Source organism: Mesocricetus auratus, unplaced genomic scaffold (genome assembly GCF_017639785.1).
Source record: "Mesocricetus auratus isolate SY011 unplaced genomic scaffold, BCM_Maur_2.0 Super-Scaffold_6730, whole genome shotgun sequence".
Taxonomy (NCBI): domain Eukaryota; kingdom Metazoa; phylum Chordata; class Mammalia; order Rodentia; family Cricetidae; genus Mesocricetus; species Mesocricetus auratus.
Window position 1 is genome coordinate 3347455 of NW_024429184.1, and position 17038 is coordinate 3364492.

At 46.4% G+C, this 17038-nt stretch overlaps 1 protein-coding gene across 5 annotated transcripts in view; it reads left to right on the forward strand.

The window, feature by feature from the left end:
* Positions 1-17038, forward strand: part of Tmem245 (transmembrane protein 245) — an 83387-nt gene that overhangs the window by 52166 nt on the left and 14183 nt on the right. For 4 of the 5 annotated variants that reach the window (XM_040738144.1, XM_040738151.1, XM_040738149.1 and 1 more), the window contains 3 exons: positions 5819-5941; positions 6091-6236; positions 16390-16490. In XM_040738144.1, the coding sequence (XP_040594078.1) occupies positions 5819-5941; positions 6091-6236; positions 16390-16490 (370 nt within the window). Of the gene's footprint in view, positions 1-5818; positions 5942-6090; positions 6237-8902; positions 9126-16389; positions 16491-17038 lie in introns of those variants that run through there. The other variant, XR_005873964.1, reaches the window with a different exon arrangement.

Below are 17038 nucleotides of genomic sequence, written 5' to 3' on the forward strand. Positions count from 1 at the left end.
TTATGTATCAAATAATTTTTCATTGTAACGCGAAGAACATACTTTAGTGTGTTAAAAACACTGTCTTCTGGGGCTGAGGAGATGGCTTACTTGAAAAAGTGTTGCACCACATGAGGACCCGGATTCAGATCCTCCACACTCATGTAAAAGTCGGAGGAGGAGGAAGCACATGCCTTTAACCTCAGCACTGGGTGGGGGTGGGGTGGACAGCCAGGCTATGTGAGTCTGTGTGCTACAGGTACAGTACTACAGAGTGACACCGGAGGATACTGATGCTGACCTCTGGCCTCCCTTCTCGTGCATACACAAACACACGTGTTCACACACATACAAGTGCACGCATGCACAATACTGTTTTCCAAGGTGCATACACAAACACGTGTTCACACACATAAAAGTGCACACATAACATACACAATACTGTTTTCCAAGGTGAAGAAATGTTGGGAAGTTATCCCTGTAGAAAACCATAGGAGAGTTAATTAAGGCCTCTCAGTTTGCACAAACCAATTGAATGTCTAGGTTTCACCTTTGCTCTACAGTCAGCCTGTTGGGATCTGTGTAAAGAGAAGCTTTTTCCTTGAGTGAAGCCTTCCCGCCAGCCTGGTTCTAGAGCTGCATCAGTCCCAAATAAACACACAGGAGGCTATATTAATTATGAAGCTGTTGGCCTTGCTTGTTTCTTATTGGCTAGCTCTGACTTAAGTAATTACCCCATAATTGTTAATCTAAGTATTTCTCTTACCGGAGAAGTTTCCGGGCTTCCTACCCCATGGCATTACATCTCGACTCTCTGTGTTTCTCCTTCCCAGAGTCCTCCTGGACTCCTAGCCCCACCTATCTAGATTCCTATTGGCCCAACAGTGCTTTACTGACATAAGACTTCCCCAACAGATCTGTTAATTTTTTTGTCCAGTGCGTGGGAAGAACATCCATGCTCACACAGTGGGACAGGGAAGCTCAGCAGTGAGACCCTGAACTGAGCACCCCGCTCCCCATCCTTTTGGAAGGTCTTGTACAGATGGGTGAAAAAAAGCTTTCCCAGCTTGCAACTGTGGGAAGTGTTTGTTCCTGTCCAGAACTCAGCATGTGCGAGTTTTGAAAGGTCTGTGTGGTATGAGGTGTAACACTGTTATTACGCTTTTTATATGCTGGTTTATAAAAGTCCATTGATCAGTTATGATTAAAGACGTTTCTTTTTCCCTTGTTTGCTTTGGTAACAAACATTGGTTATTCAGGATGCTAGTTTGTTCATATCCATATACCTTCAAAATACTGAAAGTTTTGTTTTGTTTTTGTTTTTCGAGACAGGGTTTCTCTGTATTGCTTTTGAGCCTGTCCTGGCACTCGCTGTGTAGACCACACTGGCTTTAAACTCACAGAGGTCCGCCTGCCTCTGCCTCCTGAGTGCTGGGATTAAAGGCGTGCACCACCAACGTCTGGCTAAAATACTGAAAGTTTGTTGAACAGTATTATAAATCACATTCTTGAGAGATCACCACCTCTCTCTTCAGAACAAAATAACCTTTTAAAACAGCCTATTCAAATTTCTTTTAAAAAATGAGATTTTTTTTATTTAGAGGATTAATTCAGATTTTGTATTCAGTGAAAGCTTTCAGTGTTGTTCTTTACGGTGTCATTGCATTTCTGAGGAAGCGTCCACCTGGTAGCAAGTCTGTTGCGTGTCTTTTCGTAGACGTGATGAGAAGGCCCGATGCTCAAGCCTCTCTCTCACAGCCGTGCCTTTGCTCTGAGCTTGCTGTTTTCTCAGAGTCCACCTCTTCTCTCAGCTTTTACTTGGGCTCTGGGATCTAAGCTGGTCTATGCACTCTCAACCCCAAGTCCCCTCCTCACCCCTGGTTTATGAGTACCGTGCTAGACGCTGTATAAATATTTTCTCATTTACTCCCCGAGTTCCTAGGAAGCTGATGAAACTGCTCTTGTTTTAGTAACAGACTCAGTGGTAGTAAGCAGTTAACATTTATATTCAGTTTTCCTTTCTTTGCTTGAGGGGCCAGGTTCTTGTATAGCGTGCTGTGATCTTTTAGAACTTGTTTGGTCCTCAGGTCGTCTGGATCTCATGCCCCACTTTTCTGTCTGTGTCTCATCCTTTGATTTGTTTGGTTTTTGAGGCATGGTCTCTTTTGTAGCCCGGACCGGCTTCACACTCAAAGAGATCTGCCGTCCTGTGCCTACCGAGTGCTAGGATCAGAGGTTTGCTCTGCACACCCAGCTTTTGTTTCTTTCCTGATTTTTTTTTGATAAGTTCCTCACATCCTCCTAGGGTATTTCAGAACACGTGGAGGTTCCCCTACTTTCAGATTCCTCCTGGTTCATTGTTTTCACCTTTATTGGGTACTTTAGTATATTTTACCTTTTCCAGTTTTGTTGCTCAGTCATTCTGAATGAATGTAATTTTAAAGGCTTATTTATTTTTATTGTATGTGTATGAGTGTTTTCCCTGTGTGTATGTATGTGGTGCCTGTGGAAGTCTTGAGAGGGCATCAGGTCCTTTGGAACTGGAGTTACAGATGGTTATGAGTCACCATGTGGGTCGAACCTGGGTTCTCTGAAAAAGCAGCCAGTGTTCTTTGTTGTTTGTTTTTGGAGACAGGGTTTCTCTTTGTATCTCTGGCTGTCCTGGAACTCACTCTGTAGAACTCACAGAGATCCGCCTGCCTCTGCCTCCCAAGTGCTGGGGTTAAAGGTGTGCGTCACCAACGCCCTGCTTGCAGCCAATGGTCTTAATTATTGAGCCATTTCTCCAGGTCTCCTGACTAGATTTTAAGTTCTTTATTGCTGCTTTAGATAATATATTTTATATATATATATATGTATGTATGTATATATATATATTATAATCATATAAAGAGGCATATCAGTGGCAGAGCTGAAATGGTACATTGAGACCTCCTGGTACTTCCTTTCTTAAAAGCATAGAGCAGGTAGATGAACCAGAAAAGATCAGTGGATCTCATGTAGCCCCTGTCTCGGGGGTTCCTAGACTGACAGGGAGATAACTCCATCTTTGCAGGAACGAGTTTTTCTTAGAGTTTCTAGACATCAAGACCATGGCAATTCTTATAAAGGAAAACGTTTAATTGAGGCTGGCTTACAATTTCAGAGGTTCAGTGCATTATCATCATGGCGGGACATGGAGGCATGCAGGCAGACGTGGTGCTGGAGAGGTAGCTGGGAGTTCTACACCTTGATCCTCAGGGAACAGGAAGTGAACGGTATATCACACTGAATGTAGCTTGAGCAGAGGAGACCTCAAAGCCCACCTCCACAATGACGTATTTCCTCCAACAAGGCCACACCTAATTTAACAAAGCCACACCTCCTAATGGTGCCACTCCCTCTGAGGGCCATTTTCTTTCAAATCACCGCAGAGATACTCCTATTTTGACCCCTGCATCCCCGCATCCCTGCAGTACTGTGTTTTTCTGCTTTTTGAAGCTGCTTCTTTGTGCTTCTTGGGTTCCATAGCAGGAGAGCTCCAAAGTACCCAAGAAGCCAAATGAGAGCCAGGGGTGATTGGATGTCAGTAGACCTGAGGGAGGGCAAAGCAGGAGGATGCTGAGGCCCGTGTTAATTCTGACTGTCTGCTGCGACCAGTTTTCTTAACCGACTGTCAGTGTCCTCCGGCCTCAAGGCCAGGGACTTGGTTTTCGGCATCCTTTTGGTTATGTTGCCTCTGCTGATTAAATTAATGCCAGCCATGGGTCATGTTTGGCATTATTTGAGTTGGGAACGCATTTTTTGTTGCATTTTTCTGAGTTTTGTGGGCTTCTTCTGATCCTGCCTGTGCTGATACCCTCCTTTCCAAGCCCGGTGATTAAACAAAAGCTCTCCTTTGATGATCGGGTTAACATTCCACAGCTGTTCTCTCTATTTGATCTCTCTCAAGTGAAAATGGTTACTGGACTGTTGTTGGAGACTATCAGTCTACAATTGCTGTATTCAGTTTATTTCTTAAGAATTACAGGAGGGTGTTTTCTATTTCTGTGACTCAGAAACTATGTAAATTTTTTATTAAAAATTCCAGAGAGGCCCCCAGAAGGATGCTTGCCAAATCACAAATGCAGGCATTGTCTCTTAGAATCAATGGCTTTGTTCATTCATTCTTTATCCCACAAGGTCAAACAGTTAATCGTGCATATTTTTGTAGGCATAACGAAGTATTTTCAAAATCTTTTGTAAGGAGTTTTTGTAAATGAAGCTCGCCTGTTGAATTCTCTTGTGAAGACTGAACAGAGGCTTGCAAGGCATTCTGAGTGCAACAGAATGTCCTTTATAAATGGTGCGCTTGAGGTGGGAAAGGAATGGTCAGGCCTCGCATAGAAGCGAAATGCAGATGCCAGGGTTGCCATCCCAGCTGCAGCAGACCTCGGATTGAGTTCCTGTGTCTGTGAAGTTGAGAAAAAGCCCCCTCACGTTGCTTCCCTCACAGCACTGTTCACGGGAGCCCCTAACGGCGGGATTTTAAGAACCTCCTTGGGAAGAATAGAACAGCGTTATAAGGGGTTTTAGTTGAGAAGGGGCAGGAAATAAAAGCATGGGGGTGTGTTGAGACAATGACATCTTCCTTTAGTCATATGTTGCATCTAACGTGTGCACAACTTTCTTAATAACTGGTCTCATGAGTTTATAAGTAATTAGATGAGCCATTTAGTCTTGGTCTGCCCCTGCAAAGGCTCTGTCATTGAATCTGTCTGTTCGATTATTTCCTCTGTGATTTCAAGTCATTGGAATAATAATTATATTTATAGTTGAATCTGACTTGGAGATAGTAAGGGTAGAGGATAGACAGCTAATCTAATGAGTGACCTGTACTTACAACTCTCCAAAATGAGTAGAGCCATAGAGGGTGTAGTCACGTATTATTCTGTAGACGTACATGTGTGTTCTGTCTTTTACAGTTAAAAGTTGTAGAATATATAAAAATGCTGTGTTTTAAGAACAGCATAAGAGAAGCTGGGCATGGTGGTGTACTCCTTTAATCCCAGCACTCAGGAGTCAGAGGCAGGTGGATCTCTGTGAGTTCAAGGCCAGCCTGGTCTACAAAGCGAGTTCCAGGACAGCCTGGGCTGTTACACAGAGAAACCCTGTCTTGGAAAACCAAACCAAACCAAACAAAAACCAACATAATACAGTAAAATGTCTCTGATAGTTGCCTTCCTGTTTGAAATGTTGTTTGGAGTGGATTCACTGTAAGTACTTAGCCATTTTCTTTGCTACTCAATATAGACGTTTGTTGGCTTTACGGACGCTGTAACGATACGCGACACACAATTACTGAAAATAAGGCTAAGTATTTTATATAGAAAATTACTCACAAGATACCAAACCCCGAGAAGCCCAGCAGATCTCCGCTAGCGACTGGACCGGAAGCCGAACTCCAGGAAAAGAGAGCGAGACTTCCTGTGCGCTGTCTTTTATGCCTTCCCCAGTAACGCCCCTAGCCATGCCCAAAAGTGGGCTTGGCTAGTGACGTAGTTCTGCCTACATACGTATACGTCTTTATGTCCAGCCGTATACGTCTTTAGTCCTGCCTAAAGTGGGTGTGGTTAGCGGTGTGGTAAACCGCCCTTTTATTACCTCATCTGTATGCGCCTCTAGTAAGTCACATGTTTCATGGCGGCATAGACTTCCTCCTACAGACGTTTCTGGTCGCTTTTTTTTTTAAAACCTTTAAGGTAAGCATCAATTTTTTTTTTAACCTTTTCTTTTGTTGCTAATAAGACAGTGCAGTAGATGGCTGTAGCCACTTCCTTCTTGAGGACTAGTTCTGACTGCTGCTGCTCCTCTCCCTCAGATCCTGGAGTCCCTGTGGATTGTCATGAGCCGGAATGTGAGCTTACTGTTCACCACGGTCACCACGCTGCTGACCATCCTCTTCTACAGCGGCACCGCCCTTCTCAACTTCGTGCTTTCCCTGGTACGTGCATCTAGACGGCACACGCTGTATTTCCTTGTGCATTGCGGTGTTTTCCCCCTGGGCTCTGTACTTGTGCATGCATGTGTGTGTGTGTCTTCTGTGGGCTCCCAAACGTGATGTTTTAGGAGATGCTGTCCTTTGTTTTGCAGATAATTTTCCTGACCACACTGTTTTATCTGTTAAGTTCCAGTGATGAGTACTACAAGCCAGTGAAGTGGGTGATAAGCCTGACACCACTGTCCCAGCCAGGCCCTTCTTCTAATATTATTGGCCAGTCTGTGGAAGAAGCTATCAGGTAGGGACAAGGCTTATGCTGTTTCTGCTCCTTCCGTAAGCTCTCTGTGGCTACCTTCCTCGTGTTTTACAGAAATGGTCAGTGCTGAACTAGTGAAGGATGTTGGTGTTTTCAAGACCCTTGTCTCACTTTGAGGAGGTCTTAGAAACTGTGCGTGTGCTTCGAGGAAAAGTTCCAAGGGGTTTCCCACTCCACTCTGCTGCCTGTCTCCAGTTGGGCTTTTCACCAATAGGCTCTTAGTCTGGATACCATCATCATGTCACTTGCTCTTGAGAACCCTCGTCTCCCGTCACACAGTCTTCTCCTTGAGAGAATCCCCGTCTCCCGTCACACAGTCTTCTCCTCCTTGAAAGAACCCCTGTCTCCTGTCAGACAGTCTTCTCCTCCTTGAGAGAACCCCCGTCTCCTGTCACACAGTCTTCTCCTTGAGAGAACCCCTGTCTCCTGTCACACAGTCTTCTCCTTGAGAGAACCCCTGTCTCCTGTCACACAGTCTTCTCCTCCTTGAGAGAACCCCCGTCTCCTGTCACACAGTCTTCTCCTTGAGAGAACCCCCGTCTCCTGTCACACAGTCTTCTCCTTGAGAGAACCCCCGTCTCCCGTCACACAGTCTTCTCCTCCTTGAGAGAACCTTTGTCTCCTGTCACACAGTCTTCTCCTCCTTGAGAGAACCCCTGTCTCCTGTCACACAGTCTTCTCTGTTGGGGAAGTCTTATGCTAATAAAGCACTGTCTGGCCAATAGGAATCTAGATAGGTGGGGCTAGGAATCCAGGAGGATTCTGGGTAGGAGAAACACAAGAGAGTCAACATGTGACGCCATGGGGGTAGGAAGCCGGGAACTATTCTCTGGTAAGAAACATACTTAGATTAACAATTATGGGGTAATTACTTAAGGCAGAGCTAGCCAGTAAGGGACAAGCAAGGCCAACAGCTTCATAATTAATATAGCCTCCTGTGTGTTTATTTGGGACTCATGCGGATCTAGAACCAGGCTGGCGCGGCAGAGCCCAGGCGACTGGCGGGGGATAAACCAAAGCGGCTAGCAAAGAAAAAGCTTCTCTTAACACTTCTCCTCTTGGGAGAACCCCCATCTCCCGTCACACAGTCTTCTCCTTGAGAGAACCCCCGTCTCCCGTCACACAGTCTTCTCCTCTTGAGAGAACCCCCGTCTCCCGTCACACAGTCTCCTCCTTGGGAGAACCCCCGTCTCCTGTCACACAGTCTTCTCCTCTTGGGAGAACCCCCGTCTCCTGTCACACAGTCTCCTCCTTGAGAGAACCCCTGTCTCCCGTCACACAGTCTTCTCCTCCTTGAGAGAACCCCTGTCTCCTGTCACACAGTCTTCTCCTTGAGAGAACCCCCGTCTCCCGTCACACAGTCTTCTCCTCCTTGAGAGAACCCTGTCTCCTGTCACACAGTCTCCTCCTTGAGAGAACCCCTGTCTCCTGTCACACAGTCTCCTCCTTGAGAGAACCCCTGTCTCCTGTCACACAGTCTCCTCCTTGAGAGAACCCCGTCTCCTGTCACACAGTCTTCTTCTCCTTGAGAGAACCCCCGTCTCCCGTCACACAGTCTTCTCCTCCTTGAGAGAACCCCTGTCTCCTGTCACACAGTCTTCTCCTCTTGAGAGAACCCCCGTCTCCCGTCACACAGTCTTCTCCTTGAGAGAACCCCTGTCTCCCGTCACACAGTCTTCTTCTCCTTGAGAGAACCCCCGTCTCCCGTCACACAGTCTTCTTGAGAGAACCCCCGTCTCCCCTCACACAGTCTTCTTCTCCTTGAGAGAACCCCTGTCTCCCGTCACACAATCTTCTCCTTGGGACCCTTTTCTCAGGAGTTCTAACTTGGATCTAGGCTGTGGGTAGATGACCTTCCTCCTTCATCTCTCTTGTTGTTCCAAGCTCTGCCCTCTTCAGGGATAGGATGGTTATTAGAAATGCAGTGTTGAGTTATCTCTAAGTCTCTGCATTGTATCTGGCCAAAAGCTTCCATGAAGCCTCTAGAGCCCATGTATTGCAGGCTTGGTTTCTAACAGATTCTTCCGCTTTCCCCCTTAGGCTCCTTGGTCCTTCTTTTCCCTCTGTTTTTGATAAGGTTTTCCCATTTTTCCATCTAGCTCCTTCCTTGCCCTGGGTCTCATTGCCCAGTAAGAGGATGATGTAGTTTTATTTCTGTGGATACCTAACTACTTGCAGTAAATAGTTCTGCCACCCATCAGACCCTTCTTTCTTTCTACTAAAGAGTAGACAATTATGAAAAATGCAGTTTATTCGGTAATGTTCAGTGACACCAAGTCGTTAACTAAGTGGTCTTAAACTCAGTTGCATAGTGGCATCTTTATCATTTCTGTCTCCACATAGTTCCAAAGGGTGGCATTGTTTGGAACTAGTCGTCCACGGGTACCATGAGCTGACCCGGCAGTCCTGTCTGCGTTCTCCTGGCTACCTTTCCACTGTGCTCACGGAACAGCTAGGGAGACAGCCACCATGGCCTTTGGAAACCCTCAGTTATATTGCAGAAACGTGTGTTGATCCCTAAAGTGTGTCGTGCCTGGAGGTGTCATTCCTGCTTGGGAAGCTTGGGAAGGCCTTTTCCAGGGTTTTCCTTCTTTGATTGGCATGCTGTCCATCACTAGAAGTCTAGTGCACCATCTGTTGATCCACAGAGCCACGGGTCACTTGGCATTGTGAAAAAGTGCTCTCATTGCCCATCTGGGACCTTTGAGCGTCTGTGTGGACATCATGTGAAGATTCCATGTTGGGAGTGTATTGCCTGACTGCCAACTTCGAAAGTGATTGTTGCTAGAGAATTTTAACAGCCCTTCCAAGTTTTGTGTGACCTCTGGCGTCCTTATTGGATGGATAAAATGCTGAACATTGGAACAATAGGTATATATCTTTTCTTTATCCGCTTTTTTAAAACAAAAACTTTTGCAAATATTCTTCTACCAAAAGGAACAACAGAAAAACCAAAATAACCCTCCTGTCTTCCCAGTAGCGTAAGCCGTTGAGATAGCCTTTTCAGAGGCTGCCCCAGTCCCTTTGGCGGTGTGACTGAGGCCAGGCTGCGTGGGGAGACAGATGCAGTGCCCAGGACGACCAGCAGTGCTCTAGCTTCCTTCCGGAGCCTCCCTTGGCACCCTTGTTCTCACAGAAGCTTTGCCTTCCTCAGATTTCAATTCTGGAATGTTCTTATGCTGCTTTCCCAGAGAGAGCAACTTTCTGACTGGCGCTGAGTTGCTTGATTTTATGCAGGATGCTTCTGCACTCTCCCTACCCCAGCCTCTCTCCTGTCTCTTTGGAACTGGCTATTGCTTTGTCACCCAGGCTGGCTTTGAACTTGATATCCTCCCCTCTCTGTCTGTTTCCCGAGTACCATGTCAGGTTTCATTGTTTGGTGAGGGGAGGGGGGGTTAGTATCAGCACTGTTGTCGTCTTAGGTCTGGAAGGTGGCCTTAAATCTTGGGCAACCCATTTTCAGCTGTGACTAAGTGGGCTTTTGCAGGCTCCTGTGTGCTGTTTCTTTACAAGCTTATAGCAAAGACTCAAGTTCAGGCTCTGCACGGGCTGTCGGGCGTCGTCAGGAGCGAAGATGACAGTGAGCCATGTCTAAGAGCCTAAGTAACAATTTTTGTTTAAGTGGGAATATAATTCTTTGCAGATAAAGATTATGAAGAATAGCTAAACAATTACGAAAATTGCAGTGCATTCTGCAAATGCTCAGTGATATCCAATTTTATAAATAAGTTACTGCTCATCAGTGCGTATGGTCGAGGGAAACGTCATTAAATGAATTTCATATGATCCTTTAATGAATTACAAGTGGGATGAGATGGGGGGCTCACTGCATGATAGACGGAAGTGTGTCCCTGGAGCTTTGCCCTCTGACCTGTGTGATTCATTTGTCATCGCTGCCGCCTTGACATTTGGATCTTATCGTTTTAATTCTAAGTCCACGGTCTTTCAAATTGCGTCACTCGCCATTGAGTTTTCATCTCGTCTCGGGTCTCTGAGTGAGTGGCATGCATCTTGGGTCCCCAGCCATTGCCCCCCAGCAGCATGCTGTCTCCCGAATGCACACATCACACCCTCCTCCCCGATGCTCCCATTCTGCTTGCTCTGGTGGAGATATTGCACATTACTAAGTTGCATGTTGTCGCGGCCTCAGTGCAATTTAGTGTGTGTGATGTTTTCACGTGAGTGCATGCACGGGTATGGCGCTTGCTTGCTGGGATCACAGCTTTTCCGTGCTGGAGGGTGGAACTCCTGGTGGGGAATTAAATGTGAGACTCGAGTCAGGAAACGGACATCTGCCTCCCCCCTACTTCTGAAAAGTGACAGTGTTCTTTTTTAAAGTTAGTGTTGCCCCTTAAGGAAATTGATGTTTCCAGCTTCCAATTTTAGTGAATTGCCGACTGAACAAATTCTTACAGATTTAGCGTTGTAAATAACACATGTTCAGAGTAAAATGTGCAACAATGAATATGAAGTCATTTTATGTATTTGTTTATTTATATTTTGTTGTTTTTTTGGGGGGACAGAGTTTCTCTGTAAAACCTTGGCTGTTCTGGAACTAGCTCTGTAGACCAGGCTGACCTCGAACTCACAAAGATCTGCCTGCCTCAGAGTGCTGGGGTTAAAGGCCTGTGCTACTACCCTCCAGCTACAGTTAAGAAATGTTTTTAAGCTGGTTGTGGTGGCATATGCCTGTAATCCTATCATTTGGGAGACTGAGGCAGGAGAATTGTTGTTAAGTTCAGCACTGGTTTGAACTACATAGTCTCTACATAGTGAGTTTAAGATTAGGTTTAAGATTAGTTTGAGCTACATAGCAAGATCAAAGAAAATCTAAAAAAAAAAAGGAGGGTGGGATATTTTTATGTGTTTGAGGTATCATAGCATTGAAATAAAGAGACAGAATTTCTTATACATATTTGGGGAAATTAAATTATTTGGAGCAAATAATGCCTCTTAACTGAGTGATTAAAGGTTAGTGTTATATATTTAAATGTTTATTAAGTTCAAAGGAAAGTAGCCTTTCTTGTATGTGGTTTCTCATTGTGATACTTGCTACATGTGTTTCATTGAGCTTAAAATAAAAATTTTTTGGTACAGATGTCTACTATTATTTATGTAGTTGAAACCCTTTAAAAACTTTAAGCATTGATCATTCATAATCAGTAAGGATACAAAATGTATATTGTAAGTGCTAGTTATATAGAAGTGCTGAATGAATGTGTGTCATTACTGCCAGAGTCTTCAGACGGTGTCTAGAGTGGGACACTTCTGAATGAGTGTGTGTCTCTACTGCCGAGTCTTCAGACGGTGTCCAGAGTGGGACACCTCTGCCCGTGACTCAGCTGTTCCTTGTGGAGCTCTGCTTCCCCCGGCTGCTCAGCAGCCTCTGGGCCAAGTGCACGGCTGTGACCTTGACTCTCACCCTGGAAGTTGCTGGGTTTCTGTGCAGTGACCGTGGAGCCGGTCTCTGAGGCAGGTGAAGCAGGAGAGAGGGGAGGCGGGTGGTGACGTCAGAGGTCAGGTGTACAGGTGCAAACCAGGAGGTACCGGCATTTGCTTCCAGAACACCAGACTGTTGTCTTAAAGTAGATCATGCAATAAAGCAAGGCAGGAAGTTTTGGATTTCCCTCTTACTCTACAGTATATGTTTAACCTGTAGTTTATTAATTGTACTGTGGCATTGGCTCTTAAGTATAATTGTATGTTCTAATTAAAGTATTTTGTTGGAAATACTTTGGTGATTATCTGAGTTGTTGGAAAAATGGATCTGATAGACTTGCTGCATTTAGGGTTGACTCAGACCTTCAATTTGTTAAAACTGAAACTTGCGCTTCATGGTGTATGAGTTGGAAGAAATGGCGGTCCTCCAGTGGTCAAGGGCGCTGGGGCCTCCCCAGTCAGAACGATGCGCGCTGTCTCTTGCTGCCCATGGCCCTCCAGTAGCTTGCTCCCTATAGGTGCACGGTGTTGCAATGCGGGTAGAGCCCATGGGAGGGAGGATGGCGGCTTAGGTGGAGAACCCAGAGTCGATACTTCCTGAGGAGTTGTAGTCTGGCGCTCTCCCTGTTAGCTCTTTAGAGGCGGAGGGGGTAAGTGATGTAGACATTTGGAGCAGGTGGGAGTGGTTGTGAACTTGACTCATTTTCTGTTTTCTCTCTTAGACGTGTGCTTGCTGCTTGCCTGTGGTGTGTGTTGCGCCAAGTACGTGGCCCTTCTGAGCTGTGGTTGGTCGCTCTCAGTCTGCAGTTTGCTTCAGAGTTGTCTGCTTCTTCTTCACTTTAGAAAAATGACGACTTCCCGCCGGTCAGGAGTGGGAGGGCTCACAGCCAAGACTGTATGAATGAGGCATGAGACACACACCTTTCCTGTCACTCAGCGCAGATATTCTTAGCCTTGCCAGGGGGAGACATAGGGGCGAGGAGAGGAAGGCTGCCTGTGCACAGCTTTTGGAGATTTTCTTCCGCAGTGGTGTTTGTGTACGTGGAGCGTAGCTGGACCTGGGTACTGTGTCCTGCCTTCTTTGAGAAGTGAGGTTGGAAGAGGGGTCTGCGCTGTGGTGTCCGTGTGTGGGGCCAGGGGGTCACATGTCAGTCTGTAATGACAGAAAGTCTGAGCGGGGAGGTGATCTTGTTAGAAGAGACACCACTGGCTGCTGTCAGTTTCTTCTTCGCTGGTTGCTGAACTGTCAGAAGAGGGGAGAGACGCGGCCAGCATGTCCTGGGTTTGATTCTTGTCATCCACTGAGTGCTAGGAAAGCCTGGAGACGCAATTAAAGAACAAGTTCCCAGAATGCTTAAAAAAATCACTAGGGACCAAACAGTCCTAGAAGGCTGAGCACAAGCAGCAACCCTTTCCCTAAAAAAGCGGGGCCAGGGGCAGTGCTCAAGAATGAAGGGAAACTGGGGAGTACACGATTATTAGCGTGGTGGCCAGATGCAGACTTTGTTTTGGCCTTTACAGGGGGTCTTTTGTGATGGTAAGAGGGTGGAAGGGAATGCCTGTTGGCACTCGGACATCACAGAGCACAGATGTTACTCAGTTGTGGTTAAAAACTGCCACAAGTCTGAGTCTGGTGGTTTTGAAAGAGATCGGATGATGTATGTTGTGCTGTTTTTCCTTGTTAACAGTGTAGGAATGTGCACATGGCATTTGGCTGTACAAAAGAGATGTGGATTAATTTCCTCCAATGAGAGAACGAAATGATTTTTCATTTTAAACTTTGTTGTTGAAGTGATGGAATTAACTAGCCCAATTAACTGTATTGTGCACAATTGTGTGCAGTTTGTTAGTTAGTGCCAGGGAGGCTTTTCTTTGATTAGGAGAGCAAATTATTATCAGTCTTTGAGTGTGTGTGTGTGTGTGTGTGTGTGTGTGTGTGTGTGTGTGTGTGTGTTTGAGTGTCTGTGGGTGTGGGTGTGCGTGGGTGCGCCTTACACATATTCTTCACAAGCTCTGCTGTCCAGCTACATCCCCTCATGTGTATGAAGCATGCTTTATCATATAGTACGTGTCCATGTGCATCTCTAGACTGTACTTCACATTGGTGGTATCTGGTCATTGGTGGGGACTGTAGGGGCTTAACTGTAAGTGCATTGTGATTATTTTCAAGTGCTGATGTTTGAACCTAGGGCCTCATGCGGTAGGAGAGTGTTCTACCGCCGAGCTGTAGCCCCGCCTACCAGCTTCTGAATCTGGGAGATGAGTGAGGATAAGTTTAGCATTTCTTGTTCATATAACCTTTACTTTACAGTTTAAATGATAAAGTTGTATTTGCTTCGTGTTGATAGTATACCAAATTGTTATGAACTCAGTATTTAAAAAAAGAAAAACATATTTTCTATCTTGGGACACCAGAAGTCCTAAGTGGAAGATTGGGGCAGGGCGCGGTCTTTTTGGGTAGTGCAAGGAAGATTTGAGGGCATTGAGATGTTCTCTCAACCAGTAAGTTCTTAGGGTGTGCTGCTCTGCTGCCTGGTCCTGAGCACAGCAGTCCAGGCGGCGGGTTATCTTTCCCTCGGAGGGCTGGGAACTGTGAACAATGTGTAGTGCAGTGTTTAGGGCCCGCAGATTATCGAAGAGTCGCTGTAATCACCGTTCCATATAGCCCCAGTTCGGGTGGGAGGGAAGAGGCTGTGTCTGTCCCACAGGTGGTCTGTCTCAGGGGGAGCTGGTGCTGGGGCCTCAGCTGGGATACTTTACTGCATCCTTGGTGCAACTTAATTTTACTGTCCGAACTTGTAAGGGAAGGCCACAACCACACCTTTTCACACTGGCCTCTCCCTGATTCTAAACAAGTTCCACTTCCCCTCACAGTAGTAGTTGATGGGGTTGACTTGGCCTACCCAGATCCTTGTCTCGTGGTCTCTAACAATGCTACACTCTGGTGGTTTTTCTCCTACCACAAACATTGATTCCATGTCCTCCTTGGCTGATGTGTCATTGTCCTTAGGTCTACACAACCTGCCTCCTTTTCCTCTCCAGGCTTGCCCCCTTGAGGGTGTCCTGTGCCTTCCTGTAATTAGAATGCTGCGTCTCATGCCTACTAAGCCTTATTTCCGCCTCCTCCCAGAGGTTTCCATCGTTCTTCGGACTCACATTTCCAGGCCAGACGACACTCTCCCCTTCTTCCTTCTCTCCTTAACCGTGTTTCAGTTCTGTCCCCATCCTTTCTTTCTTCTTGGGCTCCTCGGTTCCTTCGTTTCCCGTATTTAAATCTGGGTCTTTGCTGTGAGTCACATGACACATTCTTGAGTGACATCGTTAGTAAGGGCGGCAGTAGTTTCTGCAGATGGGGAGCTATCCTTACCAGCGTGTCTCAGAGCCACCAGACTGCAGACGTAGCCTCTGCTCTGGGGGCCTCCCTCCTGGAGTCTTTGCAGAAAGCCTTTTGCTTTCCTCTGTGTGCAGTGTCACCTTTGCTGTCACCGTCCTCTTTTTCAGTGACAGCTTCCCCTTCTTGTGAGCGTCTGCCCCGTACAGAGCCCAGGCCTCTGTGGTTCTGTGGTAGCTGAGATTATGTGAGGCTGCTGCCCTTTCCACACAGGGCTGCTGTATTCTCTCCCAACGGAAAAGCAGAAACGAAACGCCCTCGTGCACCGAGTGAAGATCTCACCGCAGGATATATATGCCTGTTTCCACTCCATGTGTTTTCCTGCCTGGTTTTACCCTGGAGTTAGTAATTGTGCATGTCCCGGATGACTTGCATTATTTGATACCAGAAGTTACTATGTAGTCTTGGCTGCATAGAGGATATGTATGAAAATGCTGTCAAAAGAAAAATTGTCAGAGTATAAGGTAGACTATTCCTCACTCCTCCCTGGCCCCTCCCTTTCTCCTTCTGTTTCTTTCCCTTCTCTCTCTCCCCATTGCTTCTGTTCTCCCTCTGACTCTTCTTTCCCTTCTGTGCTGGGCTTTGAACCCAGGACCTGGAGTGTGCAAACATTGCTCCACCACTGAGCTATACTCCCAACCTCATCTGTTCTCTCTGAATGTGGACTGGGTGCAACCTGGATTTCTTAGGACTTAACTCTGTCTTTAGACATATGCTGTTTATACTTATGAAATATAATTGTTACCCACAAAATATCTGCTTTAGAAGTAGTTAGCCAGGCAGCCTTTAATACCAGCACTTAGGAGGCAGGGACAGGTAGATCTCTTGAGTTCAAAGCTGGCCTGATCTGATCTACAGAGTGAGTTCTAGGATAGCTAGGGCTACACAGAGAAACCATGTCTCCAAAAGAAAAAAAAAAAAAGAGTGGAAAGTTGACTTGGGTTTGTAGCTCAGTTGAGTGCTTGTATAGCATGCATAAGGCCCTGAATTTGAGTTTATCACTGGGCTAGGGCGGGGGGGTGGGGCGGGTGGGGGAGGCGGCACTCTGGGAGTAGAAAGGTGGTGAGTTACTTCAGTGAATAAACTATTTGAGGATGTGTTGCTTACATATCTTCTCATCAGAGAGATATGTAAAGAGCAGCTTAGAACTCAGGTCCAGTGTCGTAGTAAAGTAAATAGCATTCTCAGAGATGGGCTGTTGCCCGGTTTGGAGTTTGTTACCAGAAACTCAGAGGTGATCATTTTTCTGAGCCATAATATGATGCTGGGGTTGCTCACCTTTTCTTTTCTCTTTGGATGTTCTAGAGGGGTGTTCGATGCTTCCCTCAAAATGGCTGGCTTCTACGGCTTGTACACCTGGCTGACTCACACTGTGTTTGGCATCAACATTGTCTTCATACCATCAGGTAACAGCCATGTACAGAGCTCCCTGGCTTTCTCGTTAGGCAAAGTTGGACCTCACATTACAGCTGCCTTCTTCCTTAGCGTTAAGATAGCTAGCCTGGTGGCTGGAGGCCTCGTCTAGATCGGCCCGTCTGCAATGGTCTTGTCTTTTGCTGTAGCCTCAGTATCTGGGACCACACCCATCGCATAGAAAGTCCCGAGCGAGTGTTTGGATGAGTAAGTGCACTAGCACTTGGCACAACAGTGGGCACATAGTTAGCTGGCATTCAACAGATTAACTGCACTGATTGGCAGGCAGTGAGCAGTTTGTTGTCTCATAACTTTGCCCCCTGGGGGATACCATGCCGGGGACGGGATGGGTGTGTCTGGGTGAACATGAGCAGCTGTGCCTGTTGTGATCTGTTCTCAGAGCAGCGCCTTCATCGCACAAGCTCCACAGGGCAAATGGCAAGCTTGTTGCTTCCCCTCGTTGCTTCAGAGTCCCCCTTGCCCTTTCTCTTCTGTGTTTGTCCTTGTTCCTAACCCCACCTGCCTCTGCTCTCACTCTCCT